At 36.8% G+C, this 22,349-nt stretch overlaps 1 protein-coding gene across 1 annotated transcript in view; it reads right to left on the bottom strand.

The window, feature by feature from the left end:
* Window positions 1–22,349, bottom strand: part of TRHDE (thyrotropin releasing hormone degrading enzyme) — a 768,585-nt gene that overhangs the window by 61,666 nt on the left and 684,570 nt on the right. Inside the window, exons 14-16 of the mRNA XM_063446120.1 lie at window positions 7,591–7,738; window positions 3,994–4,091; window positions 969–1,076 (exon numbers count right to left, since the gene is read on the bottom strand). Of these exons, the coding sequence (XP_063302190.1) occupies window positions 969–1,076; window positions 3,994–4,091; window positions 7,591–7,738 (354 nt within the window). The remainder of the gene's footprint in view (window positions 1–968; window positions 1,077–3,993; window positions 4,092–7,590; window positions 7,739–22,349) is intronic.

Raw genomic sequence — 22,349 nt, forward strand, 5'->3', positions numbered from 1 at the left:
TAATAATGTATTCATTTTATATCAATGTTTATTCATATCTAAATAACACATCATTTCAACTATATGGAAAACAACTTCCTAGATATGTTAATTAAATCTAGCATGTACATATCTTTATATTTTTAATACTTAATACAAAAACCATAAGCTGTAATTGGAGACAAGGGATATGTAAAGGAAAGATGTAGCTGGGGAGATACACAAATACATAAATAGGATGAGAATATCTGAAGAGCACCAAGAATAAGCAGAAACGTATTCAAATTAATGCAAGTAAGTTGGAGGAAGAAAAAGTAAAATTAATAGTTCACCTTGGAAATGGGGAGGGGAGTTTAAATGAATATTCTAGTCACCCCAAAAAATGAAGCAGTTTTGGTGTATAGATCATGCCTCTGACATTTGACTGCTCAATGAACTGCCATTTAGGAGTTAATTTACTTTATTACTCTGTATGCAGCCCTAGTCACACCTCTCCTGGCTGTGACTGACACAGCCTGCATGAAATAAAAAAATGGTTTCACTTTAAATCAAATGTAACTCACTTTAAGAGTTTTTATCTCCTGCTCTGTAAATTGAACTTTAATTACATACAAAAGGCTCCTGTAGGGTCTGTCAAGCTATTAACAGAGCTGGAGATAAGAACATGTAAATTAAACAGAATTTACACTACAGGAAGTATAAATATTAGATGACGCTTTACAGGAAGTATTTATGAAGGCTGTGAAGTCACATGTAGGGAGGTGTTGCTAGGGATGTATACAAGTGATTTAACTTCTAAATGGCAGAGAATTGAGCAGGGTGACAGCATGGGGAATGATATATACACCAAAAATTGCTTCAATAAGCTAAAGTTGTTTTAGTGACAATAGTGTCCCTTGAAGTGGATAAAACAGCATATACAAATTGAATGGGAAAAGCCAGAGTTGAGATAGGGACTAATAGCTAGAAACATGGATGGATGGATTTACCTGTTTCTGTTGCTAGAAATCCAGTCTGAGATCATTGTTGCTGCTTTTTGATGACATTGCTTGTTCCCAAAACTGCAAGCCAACATGATAACTTCCCGTCTGAGTTCTCTGTGCAGTCACAGAAAAAGAAAAATAGTATATATTAATCTTTAATCTAATTCTTTGAAAGATTTTTTTTAGAAAGCAGTACTGAGTTTATTGTGTTCGTTTTATTGTTATGCATCATTATGTTCTAACTACCTCAATTATGATTATAAAATATAGTTCGCATTGCAGACTTTTTCCAGCATTTAACTTGTTTCTAGACTTGTTTTATGTTATTATTGTCATTGTTTAAACACAACAACTATGAAGAGTTACTGTTTTATGTGTCTCGAGCCTTCTTTTTAATTAACAATTAGTAGAAAGCAATAGGGTCCATTAATATATTAATCTCTTGATATTACTTTGTATTTTATTAATCTTACAGGTATAGCATTAAAACTACAGTTAATAACACAGTACGCCTATAATTCAGATTTTGTTTGCATTCAATTACAATCTAAATATGCTGTTTGCCAGACAACAGCTTTGACAAAAATGTGTTTGCTAAATGCAAGTATAATCTAAATGTACAAAAACGAATTGCTGAAATGTCAATATTAATTCCTGAAAGAGAATTATGACTACAATGGTTTAAAAAAAAAAAGGGCTTCATTTGTCTATAATTTGCTCTAAAATACAAATCATCACTGGTAGAAATGTAACAGAAAGCAACCTATTTTAACAACATATTTGATTAATTAGACATAAAATGTACCTTTAAAGTTACAATTTATTATTATAACTATCACAGTTTACTATCATATTACTATTGTATCTAGCTATTTTGATGTTCCAAAATCAGATGATTCCAAATAACTGGTCTTTTCAGTTTTAATATTTTGGGGGCATTACTACTATATTAGTGTTTTCTTTTTTTTTAAATGCCAATGAAAGGGAGGTATAACATACTTTGATTAATAAATAAAGGATATCAGCTGTTACGTTTAGTCGTGAAAAATTTATATCAGAAACCATGGAGACATGTAGATTGTTGTAAAATATATTTCACAAAACATTTCAAAACAATACTTTAAAAGATGTTATTTTGTGACATGTAATGGTATAGCCAGCTAACATGTCGTGAACATGCACAGGATAGCATAGAATCCGCAGTTGAGAGAAATTTGAGTACTCTTAATATTTTCACCTACAAAAACTGTGCTCTTGAAGGGTTGAGCAACGAAGTTTATGGAATAGCTGTATATAGATGTACTGAACAAATTAGAATACAACTCAATGCAGTTCCTCTCTAAAGGATTTGCATGAATATTTACATGGATTTACAAAGAATACATGTAAAATAAGTATTCTGTCATGATGTCTAACCTACGAAAGGTGCTGCAATATTTGAGAGGACAGAGGTACATTGTCCTTTGTACTCTTTATGTACAATAGAGATGCAGATGTACAGAGTGTATCCCTTAAGGAGAAAATAGTCTCATGTTTGGTGAAAACTATTTTTGGAGCAAAATGAAAGGTAAATGGGGATTCAAGTTTAAACATATTACTGAGAGGGAATGGTGACTGTAATTATACTTTAATTATATAATTAGTTTTTTTAGGAGCCTAAAAAAATCTTGCATTTACGATTTCTTTCAATTAACAATTAAAGGCAGGCAGCATTACTTTCTTGCCTTTCCAATTTGAAAGGGATCTATCTTAACTCATTTGGTACCAATGACATTTTGAATTGTCATCACAGTAATATCAAGAAATATGGGATATTCATTTAGGATAAAGGTTCTTTAAATACAGATTACGGTGATGGAACTACACCAATATCATTCCTCAAGGAGTTAAAGTGGATTCAATTGGAGGCACATGTGGAATGTTTATCACAATACAAGTCTAACAGTAATTTCACAAGCAGCAGGGAAGCAATCAGAAAACAAGACATATGTGTTAGTCCAATTTATTTTAGGCTGACATTTTTCTAACTTGAACCTCAAAATCGGTATTAATAATAATGATTTCTCTGGACGCACATTACACAAAGTAATGCATTATAGATAATATAAATTTCTATGTTGCAATTGGACATAAATCATTCATAATTCATTCTAATGAATTTTCACAAGATGCTTAAGGTAAGACAAACATTAATGGACATTTGCTTTACATAAGTATCGCATAGTTCAAAAACACTAGTTACAGAGATAGATACAGATAGTGAAAGACAAAGTTCAGGCAACCTAACAGCTTTATAAAAGTAAAGGTCTCTAGGTTGATAAAGGAAGCAACATCTCTTGTACGCGCTGGCATTCTGGTACCCAGTGATAAGCATAAGATCAAATCTCAACACCACTTTGAGTTTGTAACTAAAGAGATAAGCAGAACATTGTTTGCTTTAAAATGTCATGCAGGGGAATATAAATCTCAAAGATGCAGGGCCTTAGAGAAATGAACTATCAAACAGGAAAGACAGGAGAAAGGTGGATCATGCTGCTCCAGTCACACTGTGTAACAGTAATGGAGCTTTTTTTCTTTTGAAACTGTGTTGTATGGCTTAGTATAAAGGATAAATTCTCTTAGGAGTCAGAAGAGTAACTACAGAAAAAAAGGAGGAAGGGTATATAGGATGCTTTTAACTAATCCTGTCAAAACATTTTTCTCCTGACTCTCTATGTTTGATTTGCACATAGAGGTGAATGGTTTTACTATCTTTCCCTTTCACAGAGATCAGTATCATATTGAGGTACATCACTGGGGAGAGGAACACAAATTATATGAATATTTTTGTATTAATAATTGCTTCATGTAAAACACCATTTTGATATGAAAGGAGATTTAACAACAGGGGAGATATTCTGAATAGAATCCGCTATCTTCTAATCGATTCAGTGGGAAATTTAAACAGTCAAAAGTAGCTATAATTCACTCTGTAGTCTACCACCTCTACACTACTGAATGAATGAATGAATGAATGAACGAACGAACGTACTCAGCCTGGTAGGAAGTCTGAACTATTGATCCATTGTGTCCATTAGATGGCCATCCAAGTCGAAAGTACATTGTTGCCACTTGTTTTAATATGTATTCCTAAAAATAATACATGATTTGTAATAGCAATTTGCACAAGTTCTTCAGTTTTTCTACATACTTCTTTAACTGAGCAGACATTAAATACAAAAGTAACCTGTTAATGAATTAACATCTCTAAATGTGTTTTCTACCATTAGACATATAAAAAGCCTGAAACAGACATAAAATATCTTATCTTAAAAACCTTCATCTGATACATTTACACATTATTGTGAAACTTATGTTGCAGATGTCTCTATTCCTTGGGGGATTAGGGTTGGTTAAATCTGCTTACACTGCTGGTAAATGTTTTTACAATACTGGGATGGGTTAGGGTAAGGTCATATATATCTAATAATGGATCTATACATAATAGTAATAATGGGATGTATACATCATTATGTGTCTTACAGACATTTGCGTACCACCTGCCTTCTGACACCTTGTAGAATAACTGGAAGTCTGAGAACAGGCACATCTTAAGAATTTAGTTGTCCAAAAATCTTTTGCTAATGAATGTAAAATATAGCGAACAATTAAGGATGTGTAAATTATTTTTAATACCTCAGCAATGGGACTTTAACACATTGAATTTCTTTACATGTGTAGTATCTCTATAGTAATGTTAGCACATCAATTTAATTTTAACAAAACAACATCCGACACTCTTATTAGTGATTAAATCAGCGTAGTGATTAAAACATTTTTTAAGTAAGTATTAATAAAGCATGTATCATATATGTTTAATCAAATTAGGGTAATATATTGACATTACATAAATATTGGATATAGCTGTTGTAGGCCGTATCATTTATAACATGAATTGTTTTCTTCAAGTATGACCCACAGTCTAATATAAAATAATCTTAACCCCTTTGCTGCCTTAGTGTTGTAAATTAATAAAGTTTAATATTTGTTTGAATCACTAAACAGTTTGCTAAACATATAATTAGAACAAAACCAGAATTTTACATTGTTATCCAAGGATAGCTATTTAGATTTAAATATGAACATTTATAAATATCATTTGGCTTGGAGTTCTTCAGAAAGGTTCAGAAATATTAGTGTAGAAAATAAATATATCAGTGTATTGATGTTATATAGGTGTGGCACACTAACAGAAAAACATTTTCTTGCTCAGTAGTATTTGCAAACAATCTTAAGGTGAATGAGCATAATTACTGACCAAATGCAAGAAGCGTGTTTCTATGTGGACATCCTCTCTCATACACAAAATGTATTTTTCAGAATAAAAACAGGTAAAGTATTCCAAGTTAACGTTTAATCTGACTCTGGTAATTTTCTGTTACATTTGACCACTTCATAGTAGATAAGATGCAACAAACAGGAATGAGGGGGGAATCAATCAATGTACATTAAATATTAACTAAATGATCACAAACCATGCAGTAAAATCACAACACTTTTCTAAAGGAACATATGCAGTTGCCATACAATTCCCAAAATTCTAAAGTGGAACTGTCGTGTCCCAGCATTTAAAATTTTGTGTTTATTTAGTCCTTATAGTTAAAGAAAAAATATAGTAATACAAACATGTATTTCTGTCACTATATTCACTATTTAGGCTCCTGGCCCCCCCTGTAATCAAAGTAAAAGGTGAGTTTACTTACCTGTAGTCCAGCGGCTGAACGTTTGTCACGTCTTGCTCCACCTACACACCGCCTCCTTGCGATCTCATCCAATCTAATGCTTTGCCACAGAAAAGCATTGGGAGCCTAATGCGCACCCACAGCAAAATGCTGCAGTGCACCAATCAGCATCTCCTCATAGAGATGTATTAAATCAATGCATCTAAGTGGGGAATGTTCAGTGCCTCCATGGAGAGTGTGAAGACAATGAACGTCAGTCCTGCACAATGCAGTGTTTACAGCAAAAAGCCTGCAGGGACTGACTATATTCACCAGTATAGCTATATTAAGCTGTAGTTGTTTTGGTGACTATAGTGTCTTTTTAATACATATGTCTAACAATGTTTGTGAGCTTGGAAAGATAAAATAAAACGTAGAAATCTAGAGAGAGATATTTGTTTCTATTCTGGTGCATCCATATTGGCGCCCTATCAGTCATTGTTAAAAGCACTGCCCTTTCCTGACATTAAAGGGACACTCCAGGCACCCAGACCACTTCTGCCCATTGGAGTGGTCTGGGTGCCAACTCCCACTACCCTTAACCCTGCAAGTGTAATTATTGCAGTGCTTTTTAAACTGCAATAATTACCTTGCAGGGTTAAGTCCTCCCCTAGTGGCTGTCTATTAGACAGCCACTAGAGGGAACTTCCTGGTCCCTAGCACAGGTTTTCTGTGCTAGAGCGTCGCTGGACGTCCTCACGCTGTGTGAGGACCTCCAGCGTCGCTCTATTCCCCATAGGGAAGCATTGAAATTCATTTTCAATGCTTTCCTATGGGGTGCGCTAATGCGCATGCGCGGCATTGCCGCGCATGCGCATTAGGTCTCCTCGCCGGCGGGCGAGATCAGTCTCGCCCACCGGCCGACGTAAGCAGAAGGAGGAGCGGCGGGGGAGGAGGAAGCAGCGACGTGGGACCTGTCGCTGCCTCTGGTAAGTCACTGAAGGGGTTTTCACCCCTTCAGCAACTGGGGATTGGGGGGTGGGAGGGAGAGGGACCCTCCAGTGCCAGGAAAACGGATCGTTTTCCTGGCACTAGAGTTTCCCTTTAAACATATAGGCACAATAATTATGTTTGTCCTTTTTGAATTCAATTTGTGTCTTGGCTGTTCCTGACTTGAACTGGATTGCGATATCAATTGTTAACTCTTTAATATATATTTAAAAGACAATGGAGCATCATATAACAAAAAGGTTAACATAGGTCATTTTTAAAGTTTTATTCAATGGTTTAATTCCCAGAAACTTTTTTTTTTTTTTTTTTTTAACAGGACTGTAAAGCCTGTTACCTCTGTATGATTTGGCCTACAAGTCCAATATTTCTCTACTAGATACATGATACTCTAATGGACACTAGGTTTAAACAGTATCTAATCTATGCAGTTTCATAAATCTGACTAAAGTCACAGTAAACTGGTACTTCAGGGGAGAACACATATATTTTTTTTAATCATTAATGTTTTTTTTAGCCATAAGTATTTATATGAACAACATACTTTGACTACATTTTGCTATGCATTTGTGAAATTTTAAAATAGGATATTGGTCTTATGCTCATGTTTAAGTTTGCATTAGTATTTTCTTATCATAGCATTTTACATAAGTCCTATTTTTAAGTTCTTAACTTTCTCTACCTGGAATTCTGTGCGTAGGATGTTCTTTAAATTGTTTTTGTTTTAAATTGTTTTTGTTTTAAACTTCATCTAAATATTAGTTAATAAAATATTCTTTTGAATAATAAAATATACCTAAATTACATATCTGTTGTAGATCAAGTCTTCTAGAAATGAAAGAGTATGAAATTAAAATTCAAGGTTCTACGTGAGAAAAACTAAAACATTACTTCATAGTAGAAAATAGTTTATCTTTTACACTGAATATACTGTAGTCCTCGGTTCTGTCTAGCAATTTATCTAGAGGATAAAGAGCTCTGCTTGCTGCATGCCACGGAAGAAAATCCTTCTCGTCGGAAAGGTATCTTAAAATCTCCAGGGGAATATTTTGAGTCAGATAGCCAGCTCTGTAAAATTAAAAAAAGGAATGTTAAACATGATTTGTAGAGTTGAATTTGAGGTTATTTTTCATTGTTTTTAAAATCCATTCTATAAAACAAATATAATAGAATAAAAAACAAAGAAAGAAACTAAAAGAAAAAAAGCAACAGAATACATAAAAACAAACAAAAAACATAAACAATAAGGCTTCCATTCAGATTTACAAACCTACAGATTTGACCATCAGTTCATCTAAAGATCCATCTACCCCTCTATCCATCAAAACAACTGATAATTCATATTTTTTTCTATACATTTGCTTGTCAGTTTATTTGATTTTCTTTTAGTTAGCTTGATGGAATGGTTCAATCCAGTGTGTGACTACTTTAACCCAATCAGAATTAATTGCATGTTGCTGTTTTCATGATAACCTGAGATTTGATTACCCTTCGTTTTAAGCACCAAAAAAACACGTTCTATGTGCATCTATCCATGCTATACTATGATTAGTCCACATTGTCATATTGATAAATAAATCAATAGAATAACACAGTGAACACACTTAAGTGGTTTCAATGCCATAGCAGGATTGATGGAAATGATAAAACAACTTTGACCTTTAAAATGTTACACAACTGTAGCTATAACTAGTGAAATAGAATAATTGCTCCGTATCTAGTGCCATTATTTCCATTGAATGGTAAATACATAAGTGTATCAACTAAAGGTCAAGATGCACCCCCTGTCAGCCGAACGAGTCATGCTGAAGAAGTGAGTATTCATGAGCTTGTTATCAACTCTAGAAACTGAAGAAGGATTTCAAGTTTACATGCTTCTGATATCTCAAACCAAACAAGCATACAATGGAAATAAATAAATGTGAACAAAAATAATTGTATTAATTTAGATAAAAAGTCAAGGATGTAGCAGTTCCAAAACTATAATTATTATTTTTTTTTTTAAAGACCTGGGATGCCCAAATAAACATTATAATTGTTTTGCTCAAGTTTTCAAAATACCTGTCTTTAAAAAAAATGTGTTAAGTTGGTGAATATAAAGGGTACTTTAGTGACATTTTAATAAGTTTGTGAATATTTATGTGCTGGTAAACACATATGGAGAATTTTTCTGCAGTCAAAAATTCTCAAACTGTAAATGCTGTTTTCATACAGTGTCTAGACTCTAGAGTATCCTCACTGAGGAATTTGCATTATTTACCGATATAATACTTGAGAAATTAGAAAGTGAAAGGCATTTTAAGGATAGGTCTGTCTAAGGGAGAACATGTAGCTTTGTTTCAAATATATATGAGCAGTTCAGAAACTATATAAGTAAGGATTCCGGGTTGAAACTTTCCAGTCAACAAAAAAGATGTCCTATTAAATAAGTTTGTAGAGATGTTTTGGGTAAGCTTGAAGGGCATATACCGCACTCATGTTGGTAGGATACCGAGTTAGGTCTTATCGTCTCAGAAATTAAGGCACAAACAAAATTGGTCCCCAGTACAACAAGTAAGCTGGAAACTAGCATTTGCTTTACCATTCTATAAACCGGGGTGCCTACTAGGTAGATCCCCAGATGTTGTAGAACTACTACTCCCATGATGCTCTGCATGCCTTTAGAATGCTTTAGAATGACAAAGCATTGTGGAAGCTGTAGTATAAAAACATCTAGAGATCTACCTTTTGGACACGCCTGCTCTAAACCATTCATTCGCAAAACAGTCATCAAGACACAGCAATAGCCTAAAAACCTGAACTGTTTTTGACTGAGATCCATTGTTTTAAACTATACATGTAATGCAAAGGCTGAAAAAATTGTCATACTCCATTTAAAGTAGTATGCTATTATAAGAATAGTTTTAGCCAATATAATCAAATAAGAACTATCAATGTATTGGCAACTTTTTATAGGTAACTATTCTTTACACATATATTCGTTATTAAAGCAAGCCTGAAGATGGTTTATGTGTGACTTGAACTACCTAATTATATTTAAAAAATAAATCAGCTTAAGACAGTGTTTAGTAGATCATTTTCATTAATGTACAAATCAAAAGAACAAGCACAATGTCAAATATTTCACATAGTTATTAGAAATAAATGTTAATGTTATAATTTTATGAAATAGACACTTTTATATTAAGTTATAAATAGTGTAAAATATCCTACATTATTACTTTATGAGATATAATTATCAGAATTAAAGTGCTTCTTCATTTATTCAGATTCATTTGTGAATGTAATCATATATGCAGAAGTGTTCAATGAAGCAGTAGCGCATTTGTTATACTTTTTATCATCTCTCTGCAGCAGGTATGAGGGCTTCTTTCACACCACATTAAAGGCACATTGAGGAAGATTTCTGACAGATCCATGCAGATATCCAGATATCATTAGGAGTTTTTTTCAATAAAATTTGAATTGTACTCTTAATAGTTGATAAGAATGAGAATGAGAATTCTGCTGACTGTTATTTACATCAATTATTTAGGTAAATGAGAAAAATATAATTTACATAATAATTTGGAACAGGGTGTAAAGTGAAAAGTGTCCTGGGAATGAAAGTGATACAAACAGTGACTTAATATAACCTTTTTTTTTTGGATAGTCTAATTTCGCCTATATTTTTATCGGTTTGCATTTCATGAATGGAGAGCAACTTCTGCCTGACCCATTTACTGCTTAAAATGTCAGCCCTTATTCGATAGGATAAGCTAAGCATGATAATTAGTGATGTCCCGAACAGTTCGCCGGGATCCATTCGCCGGCGAACATAGTGTGTTCGCGGTCGGGAACATGCGCGATGTTCGGTCCGCCCCCTATTCATCATGGAGGTGAGAGGGTCTGGGAGGGAGGGTCTGCTGCTGATTGGCTGGAATGTGTCTGCTGACTGTGAGGTACAGGGTCAAAGTTTACTCAATGATGACGAATAGGGGGCGGACCGAACTGCGCGCGTGTTCGCAACCGCGAACACGCTTTGTTCGCCTGCGAACGGTTCCCGGCGAACTGTTCGCGACATCACTAATGATAATTTTACTTACGCTTTTGCTTTTTTTGATGATCATATATACTTGTTTCTTTTCTCAGATTAATGTACAATGCAACAATTGAATCCAATTTGGGAGGGGGGCGTAGCTAAGCAGCGAGCATTCAAGTCGCATGGCGCCTGAACTCCCGCTCAGACACACCGAAACCACGCATTCTACAGTGGTTTGGCGGTGCACCAACTTACCAAAGCCCACCTATTGCTCTAGGCTACAATAGGGAAAAACCCCAAGAAATCTCGGGGGCTCAGCGACTGGCAAACCCAGGATATCGGGCAGCTCCTATCCCAGCCGAGTAGACATCCTCCGTGACTCACTATCAGCTTCAGAAGAGGAGGACTGAGAGCTAGAGGAGGCTACACCTCCACTGCAGCGGAGCAAAGTGCCACACGCACGATGGTCAGAACCACTCACGGTCACGAAAGTAGACCTGAGCTCCATGGTCAGGGAGCTCAAGACCTTCTTTGCATCTGAAATGGCGGTCCTGAAAGAGGATCTGAGTGCTCTGACATCACGTATCAGGGCCACTGAAGAAGATGTACACAACCTCAGGGTCAAGCAAGACTCAACCACGGTGCAACTACAAGAGGTACAGTTTACATGTGCACAACTAAGTACCAAGATGGCGCACCCTGAACATACAGCGAGACAATGCAACCTGAAGGTTAGAGGGGTCCTTGACACCACTGACCCAGCGGAATGGCCACAGTTCATGAGGAGACTGATCTCCGCAACTCTGCCACCTAAGCAGGTCAAAAGCCTAATCCTAGATGGAATGTACCGTCTCCTGGGCCAACCTCACAACAAATCCCCCATATCTTGGATGTCATCATGAGATTCAGGTCCAGAGGCGACAAGGAAGCATTCCAAAAAGCAACCAGGGACCAAATGCCTTTTATATTTGAGGAACACTCTCTAAGATTCTTCCAGGACTTAAGCCGCCCCACACTGCAATGGTGGGCCTTCTTAAAGGGAATGATGACGAATCTACGGGCAGCAGAAATACCCTATAAATGGGGTTATCCATGGGCTCTGATAGCCAAACACAACAGCCAATTATTCAGTCTCCCAGCAGCAACAGAAGCAGCTCAGTTTCTGCACTCGATAGGACTGGAAGGGAGACATTGCTAAACTTGCCCTACGGGCATCTTGACCCACATTTAGGCTTTAATGCATAACTCCCCCAGAGTTCCATGGTTAAGGATCTTATTAACATTGCACTCCACCGTGCTTATGACTATCCAGGCACCATGCCAGAATGTCACACCGTGTATACTCATAACCCGCATAGCATAAAATCTCTGCCCCCTTAGTCCCCCTTTCAGCCCTACACGGGCAGTAACTGACAAAGACTGTTCAGCAAAACTCTACCTTTAGTACCTGGGGTAGGGTGCAGCCTACCAGGTCATGGGTTTTCCCAGCACGGACACACCATACAACCCATGCACCCACATATAAAAAAAGGGGCCCTCAACTAGTACCAACGTATTTCTCACAACGCTATGTCGTACCTTCACAATGTTATTTTACTATGCTGCCATCATTCCTGGCGTACTGTACTTACCATACCCTTGTAACCATGCCATGGCACTCTATCCTATTGTTAATTGTTGTCGCTGTCGACAGTTACTATTTGTGCAATGCTTATGCCTTGATAAAAATATTACGATTACATTTTTTTTTTTAAAGAATCCAATTTGGGACTTTCATTATTGTCAATCAATAGTCAATGAGTTCAGATATTTCAAGCCTGTCAGATTTAATCATTAAATATATGTGCCTGAATGAACATATATGGTGAGTTTGGTTGATTATTTACATCAGATATACCAGCTTACAAAAATAAATATGCAAAAACATGTTCATCAAAACACTTACATTTGCAGTGTAAAGTCTGCAAAAGTTTCATGCTGCTTTTCAAAAGTTTAGCACCATGATAATTAAAATTGAAAACTTTCCAATCATTAAAAAATGTAAACTCCAACTGTTTTTGGCAAGCACCCGTGCCTATCACTGTTGTCAAGCTAAGTTGTATAACTAAGCATTAACAAAACACGAAAGAAATGATCATTACATTTTGTAAATAAATATATATCTCATCCATTTTTAAAGACACATATTCCTTACTACTCCCATATCAAACAGTGTAGATTATAACATTTTATTTGTAGAAGGCATTAGTCAGCATTTTGCAACAGGTGCAAAAGATTTTGGTAATTTATCATTTAATTTACTAATTAAGACTATAGTTTAAGTTAGTAAAATCTATTATGAACATAACTGTTTAACTTTTTTTTTATTTATTTTTTGAGTACAAGGGATTACAGACGATCTTACATTGCCACAATAGCTGTAGTAAGCATTAGATTGTCATGAAATATGGAACAGTAATATGGCAAACGATGAAACTGCACATTTTTATAATTGCAGTGGAAGCCTATTAACATACATAGAGATTGCTTAGGCAAGATATAAGAGGCTAAAATAAAAAGCTGTACTCGATTGGGACATGTTAAGTAAAGAGAATTAGGTTACATGCTAGGCAAATAGATTTTATAGTAGTAAAGACCACTGGGTTCGAGCTAACTGTTGTATAGATATTGAAGTCTGTGGAGGATCATGCTGGAGATGTGGTTAGGTGAGAGCCGTAACAGGGGTTGGAAAATGGCTGGGTCATGGGCTGTCAGTGGCATCCCCTACACCGCTAGTCTCTTGTTGTGTGTACCTCTGTGGTGTCTTGAGGTGCCTGGGAGTCGTCGCTGGAGACTGAAAGTCCGAGTAGAGATTGCAGGTTTGGTGAGGTAATGCAAAACTGCACTTCTTGGTGGGTATTACTGGGTTCCCGTTGCTCATTATTGTTGACAGGGCTTCCCCTCCTCGGTTGTGAGGCTTGTCGGCAAAGTTATTGGCTGTCTGGGGTTGCCTGGCTTTTGCCCTGCTGAGCTCTCCCTCTCGAGGGTTAACGGTCTGGGTTGTGCAGGTTGGTGAGCTGCAAGGCTCCTCTCCTCTGTGGCCTCATGAGGCAGGGACCATCAGTGTTGGGCTTCATCCTGCCGCCATCTTGGAAGACAGGTCTGAGGGGTGCCGTGCCTCTCCTTCTCCATTCCTCCTGATCTACCCGCAGTGGGGGGCCAGGATAACCCCCCACAGGGGGGGGAACGGGACCGGCAGGCGTCTCAGGGAGTCGGCGTGTGGCAGCCGCGAAGGGAGACAGGGCAGCTGCCGTCCACCCTTCTCCCCTCTTGAGTAGGCCGCAGTTCTCAAAGCTTCATTCAGGCCCCAGGGTCTCAAAGCTCCAAATCTCGGGGTCTGCCACCTCGACCACCGCCGTGTGCGAGTTTTTCGGTCTCTTTGCGGGTGTCAAATCTGCAGGATTTGCCTCAGAAGCCAGATTTCTCTGGAGCCTCTCCTGCATGTGACCAGTCAGCATGGCGGTCCGGCCCCACCCCCCAACTGTTTGCTTTTAATGTGTGTGTTTTATCTAATTTGTCTATTCTTCTATCAATCCTTTATTACCAACAATGTATGTACAAGCAAACTTTTATTTTCATTGTAAAGTACAGCAACATTAAATTTCACATCCCTTTTCACATCCCTTTTTGCATCTATTGACTACTTTGTGTCCTACTGATTTCTGGAAAAATATAAGCTGTAGCTCCTCCCATCAACGTTTGTAAGCCACACTGTATGGGCTTCATACCTGAATATATATTGATAATATTTCTTTTTCTCTTTCTCCGCATACAGAACAAGTCAGATAATCTCAATTTTTTTTACAAACTGGACACTAACTCCCTTCACTGAGATTCAATGGCACTGAACATATGGCTGAATCCTCTCCTCCTGATAGAAAGAGGTCACTGGAATTACGGAAGAAAAGCAGTTTGGATAACACCGCAGATTGTTTGTTTCCCACGGGTTCAAACAAAAAGTATAATTTTCACAAATTCCTGCTAAAATATTAATTGATATATTTATTTAAAGTCTGAATTTATGTTTTTTGCTCTTTTCTCTTGCATAATTGTGCACACTATGTGTTTCCAAATTTTTTATTTTATTTTATTATTTAGTTATTATTTAGTTTATTTATTTTTCCCTTGCTCTAGTTTGGCAACAGGTACTTAGTTTATTATCGACATTGATCTCTCTTTGCTCACTTGTCATTTTCTCTTTCCATTTTGTTACTATGATGTTTCACCTTTTTTTGCTGATTATTTTTTGTTTGTTTCTTAGCATTATATTTATTAAGTTTAAAAGTGAACCATGTAACCATGCATCAAGTGGTTCTAAAGACATCATAATAAATCATAAGGCCAAAGGATTAGTTGTTTATGAATTTCTTCAGACCCATATTCCCCTGATTTACCCTTCACTGTTTTGTCTCTTTTACGACAAGATATTTTTCTGTATATACACATTTATGGTTGTGCTCCTTATTCAATCTGTTTTTGTATGTATTTGGGCTTTTGGGAATAGAGCCTTATGTAAGTGAGCACCCTATATCTAATTTCTTTAGAGAGCTCCATTTGGGGACAGTCTGTATTTAATATTGGAGTGTGCCTACCTTGGTTCATTTTTTTTATTGTTTCTTTTATGTGACAGTGTTTCTACGCTTGAGATAATGTTTTAGAGTTTGGAATCGGGGTTAGTTAACGGAATGTAACTACGACTTCTCATTCAGACCATCGTGTTGTGGATTTCCTGGACCTGTCCAAGATTAGGGCCCTCTGCCCTGTATAATACAACATCATCAGGATATATTTAGGTATATAAATACCTGCTTTTCAAGTCTAATAAATATTTGGTGTTGCTTAAATTTAATAACCTTTTAAAAGACACTTTTAGAAGATTAGTTAAAAAAAAAAAAACTGTGCTGCTATCTTTTATGCCAGATTTCCCAGCAGTTCGGAGATGCATTTAATTGTCTAAAATTGGAACTGCCCAATATTTTCGATGCAGACACAACTTGAACTGAAATACTTTAAAGTTTCTATATTACTCTACAGCAATTTTTTTAATGCAGAAACACAATCATAAAAGCTATAACTATTGAATAAAATAAAGGCAAACTGCATAAATCCATCTGTATTATTTGCAACAATGTGATTGCCGGAGTATCTAAATTTTGTGACTTTGTAAAGCTCATTGAAGTCAAAATCCTAGGGTGCGTTAAGAGAGCAGTCTTTTTGTCATTCTTTGAAAAGCAAGAGCTTTATTGCTTTGAAATGAACAATTTGAAAGCTATTACAAACCTTTTGCTCATTTTCATACAAATAGGAAGCAATTATGAGAAAAGCTTGAAAACATCATCATTTCATTATATTATAAAAGAGCACCATTAATTGTGATGAGCACATTTCTTACATATAATGCAGCAGGAATATGAGACCACTCCAACTTTACATACCAACCCCTATGGCTCTTTAGAGTTTATTTTTAAATGTAACTTTCTGGCACATGAATGTGCTCTTTGCAAATATGTTTAGTTAATTTAGTTAAAGGGACACTCCAGATCCCTAAATCATTGCTCAGTTTGCATAAGTTCTTTAGTGGTTAACTCAATGTCCCCTTTATCCCAGTTCGTGAAGATGCTAATTTCAAGAGAAATTTGCACTTTTATGAATTAATGAAGGAACATCCCATGATGGACAGACTGATAGTCAGCAAAGCTTCCTTATGCACTCCACTTGTTTTTAATACATGTTTATTTTAATGCAAAATAAGGTATAAAATGATACAGGGAGATATCAAAGTCAGTCAAATAAGTAGCATGAAGCAGATACTCTCAGTTATGTGACCAATATCGTCACAAATTAGAGTGCAAGTCTGCACGCAAAATGGAAAATAAAACCAAGACATCCAAATTGAAGAATTCAGATTCTATTATAAGGCCACTCAATCACAGAAGGTGGGAGACACATATATATATATATATATATATATATATATATATGCCTAATATGCCAACAATCAGAAGGAACCAATGTAAATCACAAACGTACATACAAGAGATACAGGGACACAAAAGAAGAGAAAGAGAGAAGAAGACTTAAAATTAATTATTCCCTCCACTTGAACAATTGTGAGAGCTTCTACAGGGAAGCATTAGTTCAATACTTCCCTATAACAAGCATACTGTTGAGTGGTCACTGTGATTACTGCATTTGCTGTGAAGGGAGGTGGGTGGAGTAAAGAAGTGTTACGAGAGGACTTGATACCAGATAAAAAGATACATATGTATACTTATATTTAATGTTAAAACTAAATATTGAACTTTTAAAGGAAATATAATATATATATTATATATTATATTTCCTGATAAACATGGCAACATCTACTCATGGGTTATCTCCTCCCCTCACAGCAGAAAGGACAGGAAATAACACTTAGAAAATGATATAAATAGATCCTCCCCCTTCCCATCAGGCAGTCTTTTTTCACGTCCTTCAAAGCAGTCTGGAAGCAGTCTTCTTAAGCAGGCCTAGATTTTTTCTTTCATGCTCACGAGGACAATATTTTTGTAGGCCCAGCCAGGGTTCAGCCTCTAATTCCTGAAGACCCAGCAACAGCACTGATGTTGCCTACCTGGGTACCCCCTTTAGTGACTGAGGGTCTAACCTAACTCTCTCCCTGAGGGTTACTCCTATATTTATTATTGTGGAATAAAGCCATAATTTCTTTACAGAAAAGTAGACCTGGAAAAAGATCCCATGGAATTTGGACATTGTGATACTTAGTTTTTTACATTCTGAATATGCATTTATTATAGTTAAATACCAACTTATTGTCAATAAGTAGCACAGAAACAATACATTCTGGCTAAAAATATGACACAATGACTGGAAGGTATAGGGCATAACACTTCTTATGTATAAATGAATATACAATTGCTTCTAAAATGCTTTTTCTAGAAACACTTGACCTCTTAACATTCTATTTTCAAACTGTGTGAGCTGCTAATGAGACAGACAGAAGCAGAATTAAGCCTCAATATATTCTGCTGCATTTTGACCTTGCTTTGTTATTTAAAACAAGCTACTGAACTCCAGGATTTATCCTAGTGAATTCATTTTCCCTCTGGGGACAAAGTACCAAATGGTGGTATAATTGTTAAAATAAAAGTTATCATTCACGTACGAATTATCTGTTCCATAAATGCAGACGATGTAAATCACACCCTGTCATTAACCCCTTAAGGACACATGACATGTGTGACATGTCATGATTCCCTTTTATTCCAGAAGTTTGGTCCTTAAAGGGTTAAACTGAACTACACATGCACTATAATAGACAATATGCAACAATGCACCAGCCTTGTATATGTTACTGGAGGAAATTGATATTTTGATACTGATTATCATTCCATCATGTATATATATCCCCTTCAAAACCACGGACGTATCAGGTATGTCCGAAAAAAAAACGGTTCTTAGGGACCACGGACGTACCTGATAATGTCCGCTGCAAATTTGAGCGCTGGAAGCGATCGTGACATTTAATAGCGAGAAAAATGGTACATAATATGTGTGGGTACAGTAAATGAGTAAGAGGAAAATTACAGCTAAACACAAACACTGCAGAAATGTAAAAAGAGCCCTGGTCCTTCACGGTAAGAATATTGAAAAATAGTCTGGTCACTAAGGGGATGAATGTAAATTACATATATTATATACATTTTATTTTACACATTATAGAAATTCATTATAGAAAACAATAATTTATCCTAGTTTTACCATTTCTTATTAATAAATTAATATTCTATAGTTGTAGCTAGCCAAAAATGAAAGGTTTACTTAAAAATAACATTAGAAATAATCATTAATATAAGCACAAGAAAACCATAAAACAAGGACATATAAGAAGAATATATTATGTTGTTAGTACAAATACGTGTTCCATGTGGTCTCTTTATAATGCAAAACATTTGACAAAGTGGGCAGCTTGAAGACCTAAATCAAATACAAAATTGCCCTGTACATGTGATTTCAAATGTTGGGTCACTACCTTCAGGGACAGAAGAATTCAGTTAAGTGGAGCACTTCCTCAGAATTGGAGGGTTATATGAACAGCACTCAGTCATTGTACTTTATGAAAGAAATAACTAATCTGAATAATTATATAGACATATTAGTCAAACCATGCGCCAGGTCTGTAGACCAGGTATCAGTTAATAGATATTTGATTATAATCCAAATTTGACAAATATTAAGAAATATCAACTGAGCATTGGGATCTCATTAGTTTTTCTTAATATATTAAATCTCCGTAACGTTTAAATGCATCCTTATGGTACAATATAATACTCCCGCAGCGCTATTTGCTTATCTAAATGAAGGCATTAATACAATGCTGAATTCGAAATTAACAGAGGCGTAAAAAACAACACATAATTAATTTAATTTTCACACCTTTCATTTATTTCTTGCCTATAGGCACCCAATGTCACCTACTCGTGTCTTTTTTCTCACCCGAGACTGAGGAAATGAGAAAGACAAATATAATGTACATGGAATGATTGCAAGAGTAGATCTTAAAAAAAATTGCATTTTCTGCTATTTTCTCTCATTGTGATGATTTTTCTTAGTCACCTCTCCCATGTAAACGTTTTAATTGCTTTGAAATGTTATGAAATATATGATATATACAGTTTGATTAAATTAGGTCCAAGCTCTGCCTGACATTTACATAAAATTACATTTACTTACACTGGCACAAGACCTGTGCAATTATAAGTTTAGTTAACTTATATTGTACAATTTTCTTATTTAGATAGTAGATAGTAATGACTTGTTTGCTCTGTATACCCATCAATATCATCATAATACTATGATGCAGTTTATATATTTTTTTAAATAACCACTTAAGGACCATGTCTTCACACAGTGCAAGGCTTAAACACCTGACTACAGCTTTAAGTATATTATGCCGACATGCCTTTTAAATATCAGCACATTTAGTCCCTTACTTGTAACTGGGAATCATAAATCAAGGTTTCATTTGAAACTTGGGGCTCGTCTCAACTCTGTCTGCTGGGGTAAGATCTAGTGGCCCTTGCCTGACTTATGAACTGTGGACAGAGCTCACACACTTAGTGCTGCATACAGTCCTTTAAAGTATCAGTGAAGGAATGCAGACATTATCAATGATGTCCCTCTCTCAAATAGCCTGTAGCTAACCACACATTGCAGAGGGTGATTGGTTATATAGTATGCATGCAGATGAGGCTGGTGACAGGTATGATTTAGCAGCTAAGAGGGAATTATGTGATTGCACATAACAGAGCATTCAGTGATCGGTTAGTGTAAGGATAGTGTTGGTGTTAGGTTTAGTGCATTTAGGATTAGAGGTGGTTTAAGATTAAGAAATGATTTCTAAGATTTCGAAAATACCTGCCTTAAAGAAGCAATGAACTATAGCTCCCATTAACTCACAATATTCTCAGTAAGTGATGGGAGTTACAGTGTTCATCATCTTTAAACTGGGCATGACTAAGCATCCTATCAACAAACCCTAATGATATTGTAAGGACATCGGACTACAAGTTTATAGGTACACCGTTGAACCATGTGTTATTTCTAGACTTGTGACAGTAACAAATGTTGGTTTCTGTTAATCAACTTTTAAGAATAAAATTAATTTTGGGCTAAAAAAAATAGTTTCAGTTGCAAAATTTAAGGAAGCCTCAAAAAAAAAAAAAAGAAATTGAGGAATTCTGAAATTAAAGGAAAAAAATCCCTTTGACAAACAAACAAAAAAAATCTCATACTGTAAATTAGTGATTAAACGTTGATGATAACTGACTCACTCCTATGAAATTCCAAGTTTGAAAGCTGAAATTGACAGGTATCTAATTTAATCAAGTAGCATGTCAACAATCTAGCAAAGGCATACAAGTGGAATATTGTTACAGGTAATGTAGATAAGCACAACACATGTGCATGTCTGTGTGTGTGTGTGTGTGTGTGTGTTTGTGTGTGTGTGTTTATGTGTGTGCATGTGTGTGTGGCTGTGGGTGTGTGTGTGTGTGTGTATATATATATATATATATATATATATATATATATATATATATATGTAAATATATACTTTTGTGTGTCACTTTTCGAAACTATAGGGTCAAAAATCCCAAATTCTGAAATGGTTAAACTTTGAAAGCTTATTGTGCTCCTCAGAATATGGGTCTTGTAACTAATTAGAATAGCCTGATCATAGGCAGATGATAAACTGCCAACTATAGTAAACTACAAATAAGGATAAGTACGTGAATTTATTCTGAAAAACTTTTCTTCAACACTTTAATTTGTGTCCTTAAAAACAGTATATATGGGGGGCGTGGTTTGACCACCAACGAAGATTGCCGCATAGAGCGAGTGCTCCGCACCCCGGCGCTCAAAAAAGCACAGAAACCTGCTATTTTTCCCGAATACGGGTACACACACCCTGACCTGAACACCCCACTATCACTACCGGACAAGGGGACCGGAATGACCAACCGCAGACCGGCGAAAAGAGCCTGAAAGAAGCTCTGTCAGTTGTGGACATGCTATCAGCACAGAGGCCTACAGCACGTGGGGCGCCTGCGGCCGCGAGCCCGAACTCCACAGACCCCCTAGACCGATCTGGCAAGGGAGACCCCCCCACGGAGGCATCCTCAAGTGCCATATTGCAATCCCTGGCCGAGGTAAAGGGCTACCTAGCCAAGGAAATTAAAAGAACGGCAGCTGAAGTCAAGGACGAAATTGCCGCGATAGCCGCGTGGAGAAGCAACTGGGCACCGTGGTTGAGGCCCACAATACAGCAGCAACCCTTACGAATAAGCTCCTAACAAAAATGACCAACCTGGAGCTGGAACTGGAGGATATATCAAATAGATCACGGCGGAATAATCTGCGCTTTCGAGGCCTGCCGGAATCAATTGAGGAAGCAGACCTCGAGAAAACCCTGGTAGAATGCTTCAAGCAAAGCCTGCCTGACATACCCGACCACCTCTGGGTCGTGGATCGCCTCCACAGGGCGCTGAGGGCCAGAGGGCCTAAGAACAGCCCGCCGAGAGATGTTATAATGCGGCTGCATTATTTCAAGACCAAGGTGGCCATACTGCGTCACAGCAGAGTTAAGGCCTACGAGCCAGAGGGCAACGCCATACAGATCTACCAGGACATCGCGCCAGCCACCCTCCTTCGGAGAAAGGAATGGAAGCCTGTTACAGACCTGCTGAGGACCAGCAGAGTCCGATTTTCCTGGGGATATCCCTTCAAAATCCTCGTCTTCTGCCCGGCCATTCTAAACTCTATAAGAGTCTGGAACACCACGGCACATAAATACGCACTTACCTACTCCACATCACCCTTAACTCCATACCTTCAAAATAAAGCGTTCCCACCGGGTATGTCCCCGATGGACTTTCGAGGTCTGGAGGACACGGAAGTCAAATGCTATTGCCACCTCTTTCAGGCGGACACGTTCCGCACATTTGACAACTTGAAAACTCTGGCCCCGCTTGCCTGCAAAGACTACTTTCGATATATCCAGCTCAGGGATTTTGCTAGAGCACCCAACATCGCAGAGACAGCTAGACTTAAACCCACATT

The sequence above is a fragment of the Pelobates fuscus genome, chromosome 3 (genome assembly GCF_036172605.1).
Source record: "Pelobates fuscus isolate aPelFus1 chromosome 3, aPelFus1.pri, whole genome shotgun sequence".
NCBI lineage: Eukaryota > Metazoa > Chordata > Amphibia > Anura > Pelobatidae > Pelobates > Pelobates fuscus.